Genomic DNA, 20,537 nt, shown 5'->3' on the forward strand with positions numbered 1-20,537 from the left:
GAAGGATTTATTACTATTGTTATAAAGTGCTAACCCCTTCTTGAAGGCACTAGGAACACTTTGTTTTAGTGATTCTATCTCTGATTTTATCCACGCAGACCAGGTTACAGGACTGGGGCCATAATTCCACAAAACATTATTTGTACACCTTGAGTGGGAGAAGACACCGATGCACGGAAGCTCTGGAGCTTCTCAGCACATTATTGCACTTACATAAATGGGACATGGTTGAAGGAGGGTTTTTATTGCCTCCAGCCTCAGCTTTCCTGAAAAATCTTGCACACAACTTGTCTGAAGATCCACAGAAGATTAATTTCTGCAAGTCTAGCTTTTGTGGTCCTAAAGTGTTACCGCCTCCATTCCTCTACTAGAGGCCTCAAGTGCTGCTCTTCACAGCCCAGAGCCATACCTCAGGCTTCCCAAACTTCTTTTCATTGACTTGTTTATGCATTAGTTGTTTTTTTTTTTCTTCTGTCTTCACAGCAGGTGCTTCCTCTGCCTTCAGATAGGGACCCATGAAAACTCACTTCTCAAAGACAGCAAATTAGGCCAGTCTCCAACCGTAACACAAAGCACCTCAAAAGCACAGAGCACAAAAGTTATTCAAGCCCTCCTCTGAATCACCACTTCTGGCTAGGAAAAAAAGACTAGAACTGCTTATTCTTCTGTTCTTCCTCAATTTGCTGTTGTCAGTACTTTTACTGTAAGAATGACTAAGCCCAGACTTAGCAAATACAGGACAAGCAAAACATCACACAATCTCCTTCTCTGACCTCATTAAGGTGACTTAGGAAAAGCGAAGTCCACCTCTAACTTGCATGCAGAGGAACTGCTTCCAGCCAGACCGTTTTGTCTTTGATGCTCCTGATCCAAGTAAGACACTTTTTCTCCATAATAACTATCTAAATGGGGATAGTTGCTGTTCAGCTTGATCCACAACCTCTCATTTAAAAAATGAAATAGAATGAATGAACTTGGAATGCTAGGTGGCACTAGCAAGGCCCTGCCCTCACCAGTTGGATATGACACACCTCCAGAGAGTCCAAAATGAGCTTCAAGACTTTTTACTCAAGTCCCTGAGTATATTTTAGTCAGATTGCTACCAGTCCTTGGAGAGGAAAAAAAAAAATCAGCATATGGCAGGAACTCTGTAATTTCACTGGAAGTTTATTATCTCAATGCAATGCAGAAAGTGTGCATCTTTGTTTTGTAATAGGGTTATTTATTACAGATTGTTAAAAGAAAAGGGGGGGGGGAGCAAAAACCCAACACTCTATCCTTAACTCAGATGTGATATGGAACCATTAGGAGGATAGTTACCCTTAAGGAAGCGTCCAAAAGAATGCAGGACACTGCAGAAATTCTCCCATTTTGAAAAGAGCAACATTGCCACCTGCCAGGGGAAGTCAAAGCACATCAGCAGGTCACTACCTCCAGGGAAACATTTCTCTGGCTATGAACAACAGAAGATAAAGGAGACAACTGAAGTCACATTCTTCTTCTGCATTGCTTCACTATTCAATTATTATCCCAAGATTTCAGCTTGGTGGAGATCATTTTTTGGAGACAACATTCAATTAAATCATAGCAGATAACATGCTTTACACAAGCTGCTGTATATCAGGAACTACTCCAAATGCAGAGTGTGATTTCAGACCCTATTCACCGATTTGATGATACGGCTCAAACCATGATTCAGTAATAGAAGTGCCAGTAAATATGTGCTATGTGAGTTATCTGTCAGATTTCTAGGACTAGGAGATGGTTATTTACATTAGTCACTTCTTGGCATAAAATGTGATTGCAGGGCTACACCAATTTAGTGTGGTCAGACATCTGCTGATGGGAGAAACAGTTCATGAACAGAGCAACAGCCGACACTGAATCACTATGATGACAGCTGAGATGCCCAAAATACTGACAAGTGCCCACAACCAGGTGCTGCAGGACTGACCACTTTACATAATTATAAGTTAAAAACGTGGTTCTCTTCCAAAAAGCATTTCTGGACGTCATGGTCATAAACACTAACTTAAAAAAAATAGAAGCAGTTTATAAATTAATGGCCAAGTCTGAAAACACACAGAAAAATGCAGAACACTCAGGTTACCTTAGCTGTTTGAGTCACCACATACACACCCCATACTTTGTGCTCTGAAATCCAGAAAAACATCCAAGTCAACACCAACATTTTTACTAGTCTCCAAAACCACACTGCAGCCAATCGCCTGGAATATTCCCCAACCTGCTGAGATCAGCCATAAATTCCAAGTTTGTTCCTTTGTGTAGAATTGGACAGTTATCACACATTCCCAAGTACTGTTCACAATTTTCAGAAAGCAGGGGTAAACCCAGGATACACACTTTTGCTAACACAGATACATCAGTCAGGAGTGATCCCTCACCAGCTCAAGCAATAGCATAGGTTCTCTCCCTAATTGTACAGCATGTTTCACACGTGTAGGCTGTCCCTCTTTGCTCAGGTACACCTTAGGAGAAATTACTTTTCACGCTGACAAAACCTCCCATCCCATCACTTCTGGTTGCGGCCACGTGTGCGAGGAGGCTGCTGCCCAAGCAGGCAGAAGAGCTCGCTGAAAGCCCCTCCTGCTCCCATGGGATGAAGGAGCCTCAGGAACGAGGGGGCTGTCTGGGCACTGCTCCCTGCTGAAGCAGTTCCCGGTAATGAGCTACTCGAGGACACAGGAAAAAGAAAAAGCAGCACAATACAATATGCATGATTTTTTAATCTGGGCTATGATGTTCTGCACATCACTAAGACAATTTCAGTACAAGGCGGGGTTGCGTCTGTCACACGTGGCATACATCTTCAATGTACACATTTTGCACAAATCCTTGAGCTCTGCGTGCAAATACAAGACTTTTTCAAGGCTACAAAAAATAACCCCTTTATTATTTTGGAGGAACCAGATGAGCATTTTTGTCCTTAACAGCCATTAACAAAAAAATTACAAAAGCGAGATACCAGATTGAATCAGCTACTGAAATGTGATAGCCCAAGAGCTCCCACAGGCAGCGTTAATGGCCTCACTCAGTCACAGCACATCTCTGTTCTGAGACAAAAAAGGAAGTGACGGGAAAATGCTCCAACATATCAGGCGATTATAAGTACATAGCCCATGTACTTAAAATAAATCACTGCTCAGAGAAAGCAACAGACTGGTAAAAATAGTCCTAGGAAGGTTCTACTTTTTGAAGAAAAATCTCAGTCAATCATGACAATTAAAATCCTTACAAGAAAAGGGAAAAAAGACAAAAACAAATCACTGATGACACTTTTTATTTTAATACGACCAGTAACTTTTCCAAAGTAACTTGCAAAACCAACAGAGAGAACAAGAGGATAGGCAGGTTTCATATTTACAGTAATTCAAAAGTAATAGTGTAAAAGTTTAACTCAAATAGTTGTGACAGGAACATGGAAATGTACAAAGAATAATTTTTAGAACATTATTAGATTTTTTTTTATATTATCTTCTTAACTATTAAAAGAATCTGTTGCATTTTTTACTGCTTAAGTCACCTGATTCTAATTCACCAACTCATTCTCAAAATGACTTGTGATAACAAAAGAAGCCACTTTTTTCTGTTTGTAAACAACGGAAACATTTGCTTTTGCTTTTCCAGATATTACTGAAGTGGCACAGCCAAGTTAACACTAATGCTGTACTCTTTACCATTAAATTAAAAAAAAGTTGGGCAAAGGGGGGAAAAAACAGACCAAGTTAGTGTAATCATTCAGTAGGATTCTGGATGACAATCAGGAAGTAGTCCTTATCTGGAACAGAAAAGAAAAAGAATATTCCTTCATTGTTGATATTTGTTCACAGCCAAAGAAAAACATTCCTGCATTTAGCAAAAGTAACTTTGAGCATTTTTACACATCCCACCGATATGCTGTTGGAACTACTGAGTCCTGACATTTATTCTCAATAAGCAGAACAGGTTTGACATGTCAGAGCACTCATTTCAACTCTTAGCAAGGAGAAGTCTCAACTTCGGAAACTTCATGCTCACAAGCCGTTTCAATGTAACTTAACGTGTGCCTAAGAAATAATCGTAACTGGCAAATAAAATAATTTAGCTAAATTAGGTGGTGCAAGACAATGATTTCCCATACCTCACAGGCAGACTGCTAGGCTGAAGCAGCTATAGATGTATTTGTTCTGGAGCAATGGTTATTCCTCTTCTCTTCTTCCATATGGAAAGCTGCATATTGGAAGCTGCACCAGCATAAACCCCACAGCCTCTCATTCTCAAGCTCTGCCTTCTCCAGTCCCCACGGAGCAGCCTGCTGGAGCTGCAGTCCTCTTCTGTGCCCCCCCATCAGCACAATCCCACGACAGAGCAGATGCAGTATGAAAGGAACAAAGCTGCATTCTTGCCATATTAATGAGCCACACTCGTTTCATTGCTTCCCATTTCATAATCTGATGAAATACTGAGGGCACCTCCTGAAGAGAAGGCGGCTATACTCCACAGCTCAGGAGTACACCTGTCCCACGCTACCTTCCCTCTTTTAAGCCAAAGAGGCGGGATGCGTCCCACAGCCAGCGTGCTGGGATAGGGTGTGCTCGGCTGTTTGGGAGCGACAGGCAGGGCAGGGGTGTTGCACCATACATACAGGAGAGGTGAGACCCAGCCCTTGCTGCTGGGGATAACGCGGCAGAGAACCTCTGGTTGAGGATTAAGAGGATGAACGGCAAAGCAGATGTCATCAGGGGGTTCTACTACTGACTGCCCATCCAGGCATGGATGAGCCCTATAGGCAATAGGGGGAAATCCTGCGATTGACCTTGTCCTTATGGGAGACTTTAACTTCCCACACAAACCGGGAATTACTGCTGCAACAAGCAAGTCTGGGACATTACTAAAGCATGTTAAACATAACTTCCTGCCACAAGTACTGTGTGAGCCAAGTGGGAAAGGACAACAGGGAAGGCCTTATGGGAACTGTGACAGTACGTGGGCTGTCTTTGCCATAGTGTTCATGAATTAGGTGAATCCAAAATTTTTGCTGTAATGAAGTAAAAGGTCGGCAGAGTTGCCACCCTGGACTTTAAGAGAGCAGACCTGAAGTTCCTCCAGGAGCTAGTTAGTAACATCCCCAGGAATGTGCTTCAGTGGGTTTAGGGGTCCATGAGAGCTGGTCACTTTTTAAGAACCACCTTTTAGAAGCCCAGGAGCACACAATCCCATCGTGTCACAAGTCAAGTAAGGGGGGCAGAAGACTTGGCTGAACAGGGAACTCCTCTTGGAAGTTGGGCAGAAAAAGAAAATACATGATCACTGGGAGCATAGTTGGGCTTCACAGGGAGATGACAAAGCTGCAGTTCACAACCACAGGGAGAAAAATGAGAAAAGCCAAAGCTCAACCTGAGTTGATGCTGGACAGCGCGGAGCGAGACAACAAAAAAGGCTTTTTTTAAGAACATCAACAGCAAGAGGAGTCTAAGGAAAACATTGTACTAATACTTGATGATGATGGTCACCTAACTAATAAGAATGATGGAAAAGGCAGAGGCATCTAATGCCTTTTTTGCTTCTGTCTTTGATAGTAATGATACATCTTAGACTTACCAGCTGATACAACTGGTCCCTTACAGTTTCAGTACTCGAGTCCATGGGGCTTGACAGGATTCACCCCACAATGCTGAAGGAATTAGTGGACATCATAGCTGGACCCCTTCCAACAATTTACCAAAGCCTGTGGGAACCTGAGGAGATGCCTGCTGACTGGAAAGTAGCCAACGTCATACACATCTACAAGGGCACAAGAGAAGACCCAGGAAGCAACAGCCCGTCAGTGTAACTGGTGTTCCCCAGGGCTCGTTTCTAGGGCCAGGCCTGTTCAACATCTTTATCAGCGATCTGCCGGCAGGAGTGGGACGGTCCTCAGCAAGTCTGCCGATGGCACTGAACTGGGAGGTGCTGCTGACTCCCTGCAGAGGCCTCGCAGGGGGATCTGGAGAGATGGGAGCACTGGGCAGTCAACAAAGGGAAAGGGCGGGTGCTGCCCCTGGGACGGAGCAGTGCCGGACACGGGCACAGCCTGGGAGACGCGTGGCTGGAGAGCAGCTCAGCTGGATGGGGCCTGGGGGTGCTGGGGACAGCAGCTCAGCACAAGCCAGCAGCGAGTCCTGGCAGCCAAGGGGGAGAAAAAAATGCATTTTGGGGTGCATTAAACACAGCCCAGCCAGCCGGTCAAATGAGGCGATTGTCCCTCTGTTTTCTGCTGGTGGGGCCTCGCCTGGAATACTGTGTGCAGCTCTGGGCCCCACAGTACGAAAAAGATGTTAAGGTCCTTGAAAGAGGAGGGCAACAAAGCTGGAAAAGGGGCTGGAAGGCCTGTCCTGTGAGGAGAGGCTGAGGGCACCTGGGTGGTCCAGTCTGGAGAAAAGGAGGCCAAGAGGCGACCTCGCTGCTCTCTGCGGCTTCCCGAGGAGGTGCCGGTCTCTGTCCCCTGGGGACCGATGGCAGGATGTGCGGGAAGGGCACAAAGCTGTGCCAGGGGAGGGTCAGACCGGGCATCGGGAAAATATTCTGGACTGTGAGGGTGGCCAAAGGTTGGAAGAGGCTTTCTAGCAAGGTGGTTGATGCCCGGTGCCTGTCAGTATTCAAGAGGCATTTGGATAATGTCCTCGATAACTTGCTTTAGTTTTTGGATAGCCCTAAAGAAGTCAGGCAGTTGGACTCAAAGATCTTTGTAGGTTCCTTCCAGCTGAACAATTCTAATTCAGAATTCTTGATCAGAATATCTATTAGGCTGGTTTGTTTTATCGCTTAGTCAACTGCTGAACTGAAATTGCTCTCAAAACATATTCCTTTCTGGTTCTCGTGGTTTCATATTGAAAAACACAAAGCATGAGAAGCTGCAAGCTCTTTTGCATGCCCCCAAATGCTATTTAATCCTTTCTACTGTTATGAAAATGAAATGAAAACTGATTTCCCACATCAAAATATTAAACAGCAAACTTAAGGTCAATGACAAGAGTCTTCAACTGAAGAAAGTAAACAATGACAAACTCTTTGGAACAGAATAGACTATACATTATAAAGAACAGCAGCATGCAGAACTCATTTCTCAGGCTCAGTCTATACACCACAAAACAAGCAACACCCAGCTATGGCAAATCTCACAAGAAAAGCATTCTGCTGGATTCTCTGATGCCTGAGTTCACCCCACTCCCTCTTACCTGGTGCAACCATGATTTCATTTTTCTTGGAGCGGATCCGCAGGAATGTGAGGTCATTTTGGGGATCAATGTCTCGCACAGTGCTCCTTGCCTTCATGATGAAACTGTGCATTAGGCCCGCATATTGGATCGTTGTGGAGTTGTCCATAGTACTTTTGATAGGAATACCTGAAAGAAGCCACCACAGGGACAGCAAGGGTCAGTAACAAAACTCCAGAACTACCTCTCCTTTGGGTATCACCACGTCCAATTGTTGTGGCCATTGAACCTATGCAAGTGTTATAGCTGTAACAAGGGAACGGGATTAAGAGCGTTCTTTTTAAGGCTTAAAAGAAGAATGTGAACAGAAATAAGATGTGCAGAGGCTACATTCTGTAACCACGGCTGCAGATGAAAAGTACGGTTTACCTCTAGTCGTATCAGTGATTTACTTTTGCTTTTTCAGTTATTCACCTGAGGTGTAAAATTAGAAATAAATAAAAACAAACCCAAATATTTTAGGGGGAGAGTGGAAATATCAACATTTCAGGTTTGCTTCCTGATGGGGGACAGCTCATCTTTTCAGACAGATTCCTGAATATCACAGCTAAACAACAGTCACGTAAGCTAGGCTGGGATCGGTGTTGAGTCTAGAGGCCGTCAGTAGCTGCATCCCACAGATACAAAGCTGAAGCTTTTAGGCACAGCCGTAACAGCTCATGCAGTCCTGCAAGGTTCAACTCCTGTGCACCAGCCAAGAATGCAGACACAATGCATGCTGTTTGGCCAGAGCCTTCCCTCCTTTATACTGCTGCCACCCATCAGATGCATTTCCTCATAAAAAGCCAGCCAAAATTCAGCTCACATATCAAAAGGTTGATGCAATAGCCTACTACCAAATACTATCATGGCAGAAAAACCGCAGCAGGTGTATGTTCAAGGAAGCATACTTCAGCCTGGAGAGCACAAACCATTATTAACAATCATGAAAAAGCAGCAAGCAGGAACACAAACTGCATAACCAAGGGCTAAGTATGCACTGATCCAATCTTTGGTATATTCACATATAGCTGCTACTTGTCATTTTTTCTAAGGATTACTTCTAAGAAACATTCATTTTAAATTGATAATCACACAATTTTAACAAGCTGGGCTGCCCACAGTATATTTGGAGTACTCTAAACAAGTCTGCTGCGTTGGACCCTTCAGTGGCTCCAAAGAGAGGCAACTAGCTTATGAGTCCCATGAGGCCATCAGCAGGAGACAGCAGCTGTGCTCCTCATGTCTGCCAAGGCATTCTGGACATGGACAGCAGCAACATTTCAGATGTCATGAGAACTTGCAGTGCTACCCATAAAAGCATCTCAAAAAGGTGAGGCTCTGACAGACCAGTTCCAAACGCTGGCATGGCACGTACAAGCTTTTGTGATTTCAGCTTCGTTGATTTCCTAAAATAATAAAGCGAGCTTGCAGAAAAACAGAAAAGGAAATTCATTTTCTCTTGTAGCCAATTATCTATCTAGTTTGACTACAGTAAAGCGTTTGCTAAGGAGAGACTTTAACTGCAAGTAGTACAACCAGCGGTCCTTAAACTACACGCTCAGAGTAAGTTACAACCTCAGGAAGCACTGACACAATACCTTCAGAATTAACAACGATGATTCCTTGCACTCCTTTTTGGCTCTGAATTCGCTTCAGTGTTTCTTCCACCTCAGCCTGCAAAAACAAAGCACAAATCAAAAGATCACAGCTTATCTTTGGCTTCAACTAATGCTTTGTAATAACGAGTCTGAAAGTAAAACTGCGCGAAGATAATTCAAACAGACACTACCTACACCTCTTTATAAAGCAAGGTGTGCTTTGGTACTACCTTTTCTGCACGACCTTTTCAGTTGCTTTCCATCTGCCTTCACTCATTTGTGATTATGATCGTGTGTTTATAAACTTGGACTCCCTTCTAATCTTTCTCTCCCTCCTCCTCCTCAACCCTCCCACAACCTCAGGCATCAGTTCCTTACTGTAGGCTCGCAGCTGGAAGTCGGCTCAGTCAGTCTGCGACAGTTTAGGTGCCAAGCAAAAACCATGTATGAAAACACACGTGGAATGTATGAACAAATCAGAAAAATACATATCCTAAGTAAAAGACTACCTTCCCTTCTACCATATGAATGCTAAGAGCAATTAAAAATCAGAAAAGTGAAAGGAAAAAGAACCATGCTATGCATTTGTAATTATGATTCGTGCTGGTATAGCTACAAGATTAAAACCACCGATTTACTGCTTTGGAAAACCAACTTAATAAACAAAAAAAAATGAAGGGCAAGGCATTAGTTCCATCGCCTTCTCTACAAAAATCACCATCAACTTCAGGAGAGCTTTCAGCCCCTTCTGCACATCTTTCACTGCCACAAGCCATCAATCCAAACCTGCCTGTGGGCTCTCCAGCACAGCCCTAAGATCTGACCACTGGAGCATTTCACAGCTGGGTGAACCCCCTTCAAAAGGCATTTATTATATCTGATTCCCACTAAAGGAAACAGAGGCATGCAGCATCTTTCAGATCCTGCAAGAAGCAATTCAGATCAGAAGAAAAGGGGAGCTCATCTAAGCTCAGGGGAAAGGTGAGATCCACACAGGACACTTGGCCAAGATGCCACATTTGTTAGGCAGTGCAAGGAACCCTCTCTCCACCTCCACCCTCCGTCAAACCAGAGGTGACTTACCCTATCACAAGACAGCTTCTGCTTCGGAGCTGTTGGCAAACTCTCTGCAGGGTTTGTTAGCATAGGTAGTTAAGAGTAACACAACCCCCTGCTACAACGATGGTACTACTGGAATTTGTCTTCACAAAGAAGTTTTTTTTGTCACATACTTGAGAGAAACGTTTGAGTTTAATCACTCTGCCAAAGCCCTTGGTAATTTTTGAATGCCAGACTGTTTCCAAGTGGAAGACAATGAAAGAGGAAAAAAACCTACAGTGTGCACAAATGTTGAGCAATATATAGCAGCACGCTGCTCAGTTTGAAATAGTTTCCTGATTTCTTCCTAGCTGAATTCCAAGTCCTAATTAATCAAATACTTCATCAGGCCTTAACGTGCCTATCTGGATGCAAACAAGCATCCCGACAGAACCGTACCCATGTTGAAATTCTTCTAACAACCATCAAATAACCTATTTCACTGAGGGGTGAACTGCTCTGGCAGCTCGATGCTGACCAAATGCTCCTGCTGCCCGACACACGGGAGCCTCGGGGCTCACCTAGCACCGCTGCGAGCCAGCTCCACTCACCACAGCAACAGAGGCACTACCCAGGAAAAAAATAAAAAAATAAAAAGGAAATATTGAACTTGTGAACCAAACAAAAACTTCACCTTAATAAAGGGCCGAAAAACTACAAGAGGCTGTACACGGGAAGGCAGAGATGCGCCGGGGGGAAGGAGAATAAAACCCCTTCCTGCCAGCACCCAGCTCGTACAAACGCTCAGCTGCCCGTACGGCGGCAGCCTTCGCCCCCCGGCTCTGCCCAGGAGCCCCCAGCTTCCACTCCCACCTAACAAAGGCGCCTCAACAACCCACGCCAGTTTTCCATCCACCACTCAGGTCAGTACCTGTTCCTCCAAAGACTTCCCAGGCACGCCGTGGGGTGTTACACACGCCAGCTACCCGGCCGCACGTTTCACCGGGAAACAGCCTCCGGTCCCGCTACAGCAAAAAAACACGCCCCGGGTTCTGCGGGACACGGGACCGAAGAAGCCGGCGGCCGTCACGCAGGCCGATTCGCCTTCCCCCGCCGCCCCAGCCTCGGGACCGCGCAGCACTGAGCCCTCAGCCCCGGCCCGGCCCGGCCCAAGCCCCGGGCCGCTCCCCAGGCTCCCCCAGCCCCCAGCCCCGGCCCGCCCTAAGCGCGCCCCCACCGCGGCCTCACCCACCATCGCGAGCCGCCGCTGCCGCCGCCCCGTCGCCAGTCACGGCCCCGCGCGCGTGCGCGCGCCGCTCGGCCAATCCGCGGCACTTCCCCGGCGGCAGGGCCGGGCCACGCGCGTGCGCGGCCCCAGGGCCGTTGCGGCGGTGACGGCACCGCAGGGCGGGGAAGTGGCCTCAGGAAGGCGTCCCCCCCCCACCCCCCGACATACTTTGGGGAAAAAACAACAAAAAACGAAAACAACACGGCGGGGGAGGTGGCGTAGTAGAAGGCCGGCCCTTCTGCAGGCCGGGCGGGAAGCGGCGCGCAGCTCCTCCCGCCGCAGGGCCCCTCGGTGCGACCCCTGCCCCCTGCGCCGGCCTGGAGCCGGCACCAGCGACCCTCAGAGGGTCACGGAGCTGGGAAGTGACCCAACGCCACGACCAAGTTGTGTGGGTGTAGCAACACTGAACGGCGGCTTTGCTCCACTCCAAAAAAAAAAAAAAAATCCTGAAATAGTGAAAATAGCTTCACAGCTGTACTAACAAGCTCTCCCAAAGCACTACCGAAGTTTGGGTTAACACAATTTGTCAGTATGCTTTTAAGCGATCATATCCAGAGCACAAGGCAAACAACTTCAGACTGCCCCGACTGTACAAAAAAGGCACTTCCTATTGTGTACATTTACCAGGCATAGAAAAACATAACTGGGATGTGTTGCTGCTAACAAAGTTGTATTTATTGAGGCTGTATAAAGATGTTGGAAAGCAAGTGAGAGAGGGAGTTAGGAGAATCTTATCAAATAGAGATAGAGCGCTGACACTTAAACTAGTGGATGCTACTCAGTGTCTTTGCTAACTATGGTGCATTGTGCAAATTAATTAAAGTAAGAAGCCCTGGGCCCCTTACCAAGGTCAGTCTCTTGATAAGAGAGTGAGCCTATCTTAAGAAACTGGCAGAAACTGGTCCTGCGGATGGACAAGAGCCAAGGAACAACTGAGTCTGTGCAAACACAAGAGGTCAGCTAGCCGTGACAAGAGTCACCAACCTTCATCCCCACGCAACCACCACCAGGAGACACTGCGCAAATGCAGATGGGAGGAGCTTATAGAAATGACTTCTTGAACTAATTTTAACATGAAGCAGGGACGGGTTATGCATATGTATAGGTGCATTGTGAAACTTTAGGCATATGTAACTCTTTACTGCATATAACAATGGCAAGTTGCCGCATCGTGTGCCTATGATTTTGGTGGGACTACCCCCCATGCTGCCCAACACTGAATAAACATAGCTACTTTACAATCTTACTGACTGTGGAGTCCATTTTCCGCAAGTCAGTTTGGCGAGCCAGCCAGGAGACACTCTGCTTGGCTGTGGGATCGACTGTGGAGCAGAGGCCCCTAGGTGCACCCCAAGTATTTTCCTCGGAGGAGCCTCCACTCTCAGCCACTCACCATGGGAGCAGACAAAGACCTCCTGAAGCCGTGGACAAACGGTATGTTTTACAGTACAGGAAGGGCCTGTAAGTCGTACGTGTGGCCAGGGCAGCTGGTAAATCGCGCAGAGATGTCCGGCGTGCAGCATAGTCCCCGTATGGGAGTAGGGTACCCTACAGGCTGACTGATAGAGCGGTCAAGGGTATTTGCTGACCGACAGAGCAGTCAAGGGGTATTTGCTGACTGACAGAGTGGTCAAGGGGGATTTGCTGACCAACAGAGTGGCCGCTAGCGATCTTGGGAGTAGATCGAGCAAATCCGAGGTTACTGCTGCATCCCAGTTTTGGGAGCCAGGACAGACCTGCTAATGACTGTATAAGAAGCAGAAGAGTAAGCAGGCCTCTCACAGTTGTGACAGGGTTATCTGGGTAATATTTGCAGCTGCTGGAGGGATACTAACTGGAGTGTTAATAATTGTATGTCTTATTTGTAGATGTCTGGGTATCACATGTTAAAAGCATTTGTGTAAGTGTATGTGTTTGAGACAAAGTATTGTTGTGAAGTGAGTTACTCCACAAGGAACACGGCCAGAGATGATACAAACAAGTTTGGTTATTGTTTTAAGTGATATATTCTTGTGGTATGAACAAGAAGTGCAAGGGGCCTCTGTGTGATTGCGTGATTGTGCTGTGTGAGTGAGACACAGCATTGCTGCGAAGCGAGTGCGGAGTTCCGATCCGCGGTTCCGTATTGTCCGCGAGGGGAACGGCCGAAGACAAACGAAGCGCATGACAGACCAAAAAGAAGTGCTGTTTTATGCAAGTGTTGATTGGTGGTGCCCAATATATGGGCCCGGTGGTGTATCTTGTAATACTATTTTTCTTCTTAAATGTTTTGAGTGTGACAAGGAGAAAGGCAGGAGCATTATCTAAGTAACAGTTTAGAAGTTTTGGTATTTTTGCTGTGGTGTTTGGTCAGTTTCTCAAGTGTCACGAGGGGGCTGACTGATTATCAAAGTGGTAGAACGGAGAGGGTCACTTCTTTGGTGGTTCGGGCTTGAGTCCTGGGAATTTGGTAGGAAGGGGGGAGAGCAAATTTATTTAGGAGGAATGTATTTAACACCTGGCCGACAGAAAGTAGCCTTAGATTGGGAACAACCTATCCTCAATACCTTTAAACCGGGATATTGGCGGGTACATAGGAGTGATTCCTTGTTTTGTGTGTGCTTACTAACTCAGTGAATGAGAAAAAGTGGCATTCGGCTTGGGTCCTGTTGAAATGTAAATTTTGTGAAAAAGGTGGTATTGTTTGACTAGAAGACAGAAGGCTGAGTGCTCCAGGTGTTTTCCCGAAGTCCTGTGGATTTATGATTGGAACGGGGCTCATTAAGAATCTGAAATAGTAAAGTTTGTATGTGGAAAGAAAAGTTTAATCCCAGAGAATTGGGACATTTGGGAAGAAGATTAGGAAAAGATAGTAAAAACCTGCAATAAAAAGGTTTGCGTGGAAATTGAAACAGGGGACAGTAACTAATAAGAAATAGTAATAAATACACAAATAAATAAAAGGGAATGTGAAATCAAGGAAATGGGTAATATCAAGAACAAAGACGTTGTAAAGAAAGCCTCCTTGGGTGCATATTGGCACATTGGAAGGATATCGTTGGAACTGGGGGCATAGAAAGCAAGAGGACTCTCATTAAGTATTGCAATAAATGGTGGCCACTATATAAATTAAATGGCCACTTTATGGATCAATCGACTATAACGCTATCTTGCAATTAATGTTGTTTTTGAGGAGAGAAGGGAAATAGGATGAAATGTTGTATACTGATATGTTGTTTCAGCATCTTAGAGGGAAAAGGTATGGAATTAAGTTGGCCCCTGACTGAGCCTGCAGTGTTGGCATTAGAAAAGTACAGGCTGGAGAAAGATAAAGGAAGTGTTAAAAGGGTTGTTGAAGGTGTTAAAGGTGTGGCATGTAGTATTTGACAGAGATGTTTGAAGTTGAATGAGCCGGGAAAGAGGATGTAGGAATATTAGTAGTTCCGCCTCAACCCGAGGCTGAGATCTCTAAATCACAGGTGTGAGCCCTCTGGGGCAGAGGGACCATGATGGGTCCGAGAGAGTTGTCATGGAAACAGAAAAGCAGCTAACTCTTAAAACAACCTGAGTTCATGTGTGAGCTCAGATTGCCAATGGGACCTCTCAGGGAACTGTCAACGATTGCATTCCCCTGACTGACCCCCCACTGAGACCCTAATCATAATCACCCCGGAAATTATGAACGGTTATGTAAATACCAAAATCTACTTAAATTGGGAATTGAGAATCTGTTCCAACAAGGTCCAAAAGAAACCCCTATGGAATTTTTGGACCAACTTTGAAATGCAATGGAAAAGAAAAAAAAAAGAAAAACAAAAAAAACAATTTGAACCTGGCTTTGGAAGACAAACAGAGGCAATTGGCTAGCCTCTTTCTAGGGCAATCGGCCCCTGACATCAAAAAGAAATTGTTTTAGGTTGCGGGATAAACTTGAAATATTCAGAGCAGGAATATCAGGGACCTGGGGCATCTACCCTAGCAGGTCCACTGGCTGAAATAAAGCTAGGGAACGAAGAGAGAGGCTTGAATTTTTTGTTGGTTCTTTCTGTGTTAATTCAAAAATTGATTTTGGAAAAATGCTGAGTCTGTAAATGTAATGGGAGCACCTGGCCTACAGGAAAAGGCATTTTTTGCAATGCTTGAAATTTAAATTGGGAAAAATGATTGGAATTCATCAATTTTTATACTTACCCAATTTGCCAAGGTCCTTATTAGGAAGGGACTTGCTGGAAAAATTGGATGCAAAAATTTCTTTTGAACAAGGAAAAATGGAAATAATCTTTTGACAAAATTAGAAAACAGTCAAGTTTGGTTCATGGTACTAGATTTAAAGGATGCCTTCTTCTGCCTGCCTGTGGCAACTGAAAGCCAGAAACTCTTTGCCTTTGAATGGGAAAATCCTAATAGAGGACGGAAAACTCAGCTAAAAAACTGGCAGAAACTGGTCCTGCGGATGGACAAGAGCCAAGGAACAACTGAGTCTGCGCAAAGACAAGAGGTCAACTAGCGGTGACGAGGAAGAGTCACCAACCTTCATCCCCATGACCCCCGACAACCACCACCAGGAGACACTGCGCAAGTGCAGATGGGAGGAGCTTATGGAAATGACTTCTTGAACTAATTTTAATATGAAGCAGGGACGGGTTATGCATATGTATAGGTGCATTGTGAAACTTTAGGCATATGTAACTCTTTATTGCATATAACAATGGCAAGTTGCCGCATCGTGTGCCTACGATTTTGGTGGGACTACCCCCCATGCTGCCCAGCACTGAATAAACATAGCTACTTTACAATCTTACTGACTGTGGAGTCAGTTTTCCGCAAGTCACAAGCAGAGCGAAAACCCAGTGGAAAAGGCCGCAGCAAGGCAGGTTACCTCCAGTGGGGGAGGATCAGTTGAGGAACATTTGAACAAATTGGACATACAAATTCATGGGACCTGAGGGGATGTATCTAAAAGCACAAGTTGCTGGAAGGCAAATCTCCATTACCTGCCATGCAGATAATCTGCACGGTGATCAGGAAAGGCTCCTGAGGACAGGAAGAATGCAACTGTCACTTCTGCCTTCAAGAGGAGGGATCCAGGGAATGAGAGGCTTGCCTGTCTCAGCACAGTCCCTGGAAGGTCAGGGAACACCTCGTAGAAGTCATTTCCAAAAACATTAAGGAAAACGTGATGATTGGGAACAGTCAGCATGGATTTGCAAAGAGGAAATCACTCCTTACTGATGCGATAGCCTTCGACAATGAGGTGACCAGCTTGGTGGGGGAAGGAAACAGCAGTGAAGGTTGTTTCTCTCTACTTAAGTACGGCTTTCAGCACTGTCTCCCGTAAAAGCCTTGCGGGCAAGCTGATGAAATACCAACTAAATTAGAGAGAGGGCTGTGAGGTGGGCTGAGAAGTGGGCTGGGAAATGCTGTGACCAGTGGCATAGCTGGAAGCCAGTCACTAGTGGGATGCCCCAAGGACAATACCGGTGAGGGACTGTTTAATCCCTTCACCAGTGGGCTGGGAATGCGGCAGAGCATGCCCTCAGCAGCTCTGCAGATGTAAAACCGTGAGGAGTAGCTGATACACCAGGTGACTAGATGACTGTGCAGTCATTCTAAGGGACCTTAAGAGGCTGGAGAAACAGGCAGAAGACAAATCTCTGAACACACAAAGCCAGCCTACACACCCACTCCTGCCCCCCAAGAGCAGACAGACAAGTTTATTTCCACACAGGTGCTTCGTAACACAGAAGGAATAACAAGACTACCAGCTCTTTTAAGTAGTTTATAAAAGTATTTGACTTACTGAGATACTGTTACAGTTACCTGAGTATTTGAAATTACAATGCAAGGAAATTTCAACAATGAATTTCAGTACAGTATTTTACAATCCAGTGCTGCTGATCCCAGTTTATTTACTAGTTCACTAGAGCACATATACACAAACAATGATTCTTGAAGAAAATCAAAAGACACCACAAAAAAAGGAGGCTGGAGATGCCAATACAACAAAGAGCTGAGATTACAAATTCAGTGCAGCATGTAATAAAAACGCAAACCAAAAATTTAGGCTTTTTTTTTTGTTTTACTTTGAGTAAATTTTTTTTTAAACCACAAGCAAACGGATTAAAAAATAAACTTCCATACTAGGTCAGATGAAGACATGACACATTTACTGTGCACACTTTAGTATACTAACATTTCTTGAGCTACCCAGAACAATGAGGCTTTGTTAATTTTTAGATCAGCCGGTCAGCATTTAATTGCTTTTCTCATGTCATTATCATAAGGCAAAATTGTAAACAAACATTATTTTAACACTTGAAAATTGGGATCAATTGGCAGTTGCATATGAATATACATTTGTTATATACTATGAATTTATGCAGCTCGGGCTGCTAAAGCAGTTGGAGTAGTGAGAGACAAATTCATTAATCTCTGCTGAAAGTCCAATTTATAATCATCTGTTATCTGGGATACCAGACACTGTGGGCTTATCCACATGTTTCCACCAAATACCCATAAAGAACAGAGAAGTGCACCAGCAGTTCATATTAACAGCTTTTTATTTCTACACAACATGCTGTGAAAAAAATTAACAGACTTGTTAGCATTTACAATGCTTACAAAGAAAAACGTCTAAGTAGTCTCTACTTCCGACTTCAGAAATACTGCCAATTAAACACAGTAGTAGACTTACTTTAAATTTTGGCTAAATCCAATGTTTCACAGATATTTTTTTCCCTCCAGCTGATTCTTTCTTTGCAGTATTTTAAAAATAATTTCTAGTGCTTGGGATATCCAGCCCCCTTTCCCCCCTCCCTAATACAGCAGAAAAGACATATAAACATGCCATTTAAATTAAAGAAAGAAAAATGGAGTAAGTGGAATCCCGGATTGCAAAAATATATACAAGCATTTACCTTTTTCCTGAACTAAACATTTCAACCATAAAAATATTAAACAGCCATACCCTATAGAACTAGGGCTAAGGCTATTTCAATTATAACTATTCTTTATTTTAAAAATATAGGGCTGAAAGCCTTTTGGGTGATATTTATACATTAACAACATTTCTAGGTTTCCTACATGAATCATGAAGCGTTATGCAGAACACAAACTATTTTTCATAGCTTAATCTTGTATTATCTTGCTTAATTTAATCTCTCTTGTAAATATGTTAGATATCTAGATTTCATTGTAAGAATTAACATAAACAGAATATTTATAAGGCTTTTTTCTCCTTATGAGCTGTATGCTGTAAAATATCCATCAAATGTTTTGAAGTTGGCAGATTTTCCTGCTAGTAAAACCACAAAGCCAGGTTAGTTCTCACCATCAGTGAAAATGTAAAAGAGGGTGATTCCTGTACCATCAGAAACTGTTTTCTGTTGCTTTTGTTAGAATATACATAACAAAATTCACTCTAAGGTCTAATTCTGCTTTCCAAGCAGGCTGTATCACTTTGACCTGAAAAATCTCGAGTCAGTAGTATCTTAGATTTTCTTACGCCTGAATCGTTTTTTCCATCTTTGTAGTTTATACAGAAGGGATAGCAGGAAGGAAATATTCTTTTGAGACTGGAAGTTCAGTTTTATTGTTCCCCATTGTCCTGTTTCAGCTCCAGTATATAGAAGCCTCTTAAAAACAGCTGCTGTCCCAACGCTTTGAGCTACGGTTATGCTTTAACTTGTGCTACATGGTATTTCGAGTGTCATGTTTTTTACTATGGCTAACAGCTTGTCTCACTGAAGTTTGCTTTCCTCACTTCAGATAAGGAAAGAGCCAACCATACCCAAAAAGTGCATTCAGTCTAAAGGAGCAGTAAAATGTTTTTGTAAACCAGAAGAGAACTGAACATTGACAGATTCTAAAAGGAAGAAAAAGATGTTATTAATCCATTAAGAACTTGCTACAAAAGTTACCAGCTATGTAAGCATCTTAGGGTGACCTAGCTTAAAAACCTCCCCCAAAAACTTCAATTCTAATTGAATTGTTTTCTGATGCTCCAACTTTTCAAAAATCTGTAATCCACATATGAGCTTTCTAGTCCTCTTAGTCTTAGCCAATATTGCTTATCAGTTCATCACCAAAAATGATAGGTATTATCATTTTTTAAATCCAGTTACTTTGTACCTCTTCCTGAGAGCCCAATGAAGTCTTCAGAGAAAACTGCTTGCAACATGTAAGAATAACACTGAATATAATGTCCATTAACACTTTTGACAAGAAATATCAGTCTGCAAACAGGAATCTAAATGGAATCAGTGCAATCCCAGGTGGTCTTGTCTTTTGCAAAACAAGTGAAGTACCACAGTGTTAATACAGTTTTAAAAGTTAGATGTGTTACACAGAAAAAAGTCAGAATTCTTCCGAGGACACACAGAAACATTCCAGCAACTTTGGGCAGGCATCTATTTTGCTGAAATTAGCAGGATTGTGAACAAAAAAAAAAAAAAACCAAAGCTATGCCTCAGATCTGTGCCACAGTTTGACATTCCCTTAACAGCAGTCTGAGTCCAACTGGCATGTGAGCAGACTCCAGGCAGGGAAAAAAACAGTCCAGCCACACTTGAGTTACAAAAAAGAGCTTAAGCAATGAATTTGCTCACAGTAGGCAGAGGATGGTTAAGAGTTGGCTCTAGTAACACTGCTGTAAAGAGGTTATGATGCTGCTGCAGCACTGCAGCTACCAATGAACTTCCCAGTGCATCAGTAGCAAAATATGCTACTAAAAAGGAAAGACAAAACTATTTTAAAAAAATCTGTCAGTCATTAAGGACACATTCTAAGGAATGAACGAACGCCCAAAGCTGTATTAAATCTCTACTTCGGTCATAATTAATTTGTAGCCATATCTGATTGCTCTTTTGATCTCTGAAAGTGCTCAGCAGAAATCCAGAGTTAACGTGGATAAAACCTCAGGATAACACCCATTTACTTACACGCTAGTATTGTTAAATAAATCCAAGTCAAGTCTACTTTACAATGAAGTGTGCAACAAGCAGAAGAAGTGAAGAACATACATCAAGTTCACGTTCTTCAAGGTGCAAATCTTAGCTATTCCTGCCCAAATCCTTCTGTTTCTTCAATTGCAAACAACAGCTTTTCCTTCAACTGCTCATAATTCTTATAGGGTGGAAGGTCTAAGCGATTGAAACTGAAAATAAAGAAAAACCTTAAGTACTAGAGAATAATTTAAACATTACCAAAAAAATCCATTATGGATATGTTAACTTTCCTGCGTAGATGGATACCTGGATTTATACCAGTGATAAGCTGACTCCTGACACAAATTTATCTATTTATTAGAGCAAAAGTTAACGTACAAGCACCTGTGTTGAACAGTAATATTTTTCCAGAAATGTACTGTACTTGGTAAGAAGTCTCAATAAGTTTCAT

The 20,537-nt window shown here is 43.7% G+C and overlaps 2 protein-coding genes across 3 annotated transcripts in view; both read right to left on the reverse strand.

Annotated features, from left to right (window-relative positions):
- Positions 1-3,284: 3,284 nt before the first annotated feature.
- Positions 3,285-11,247, reverse strand: DYNLRB1 (dynein light chain roadblock-type 1). The gene is made up of 4 exons (XM_035548312.2): positions 11,127-11,247; positions 8,837-8,912; positions 7,218-7,385; positions 3,285-3,799 (listed from the first exon to the last, which is right to left on the reverse strand). The coding sequence occupies exons 1-4, from the start codon at positions 11,127-11,129 to the stop codon at positions 3,756-3,758; spliced, it is 291 nt and encodes a 96-aa protein (XP_035404205.1). The 5' UTR covers positions 11,130-11,247; the 3' UTR covers positions 3,285-3,755.
- A 5,660-nt stretch (positions 11,248-16,907) lies between these two features.
- Positions 16,908-20,537, reverse strand: part of ITCH (itchy E3 ubiquitin protein ligase) — a 65,950-nt gene continuing 62,320 nt past the window's right edge. For both annotated transcript variants that reach the window (XM_035548198.1, XM_035548197.1), the window contains exon 24: positions 16,908-20,295. In XM_035548198.1, the coding sequence (XP_035404091.1) occupies positions 20,196-20,295 (100 nt within the window). In that variant the 3' untranslated portion in view covers positions 16,908-20,195. The remainder of the gene's footprint in view (positions 20,296-20,537) is intronic.

This window comes from Cygnus atratus, chromosome 16 (assembly GCF_013377495.2).
Source record: "Cygnus atratus isolate AKBS03 ecotype Queensland, Australia chromosome 16, CAtr_DNAZoo_HiC_assembly, whole genome shotgun sequence".
NCBI classification, from domain to species: Eukaryota; Metazoa; Chordata; class Aves; order Anseriformes; family Anatidae; genus Cygnus; species Cygnus atratus.

Coding starts and splice junctions, on each gene's coding strand:
- DYNLRB1 (XM_035548312.2), bottom strand. Junction 7,386..8,836: donor CATCGTTGTTAATTCTGAAG/GTATTGTGTCAG, acceptor GGCTTCTTTCAG/GTATTCCTATCAAAAGTACT. Junction 3,800..7,217: donor TGAAATCATGGTTGCACCAG/GTAAGAGGGAGT, acceptor TTTCTGTTCCAG/ATAAGGACTACTTCCTGATT.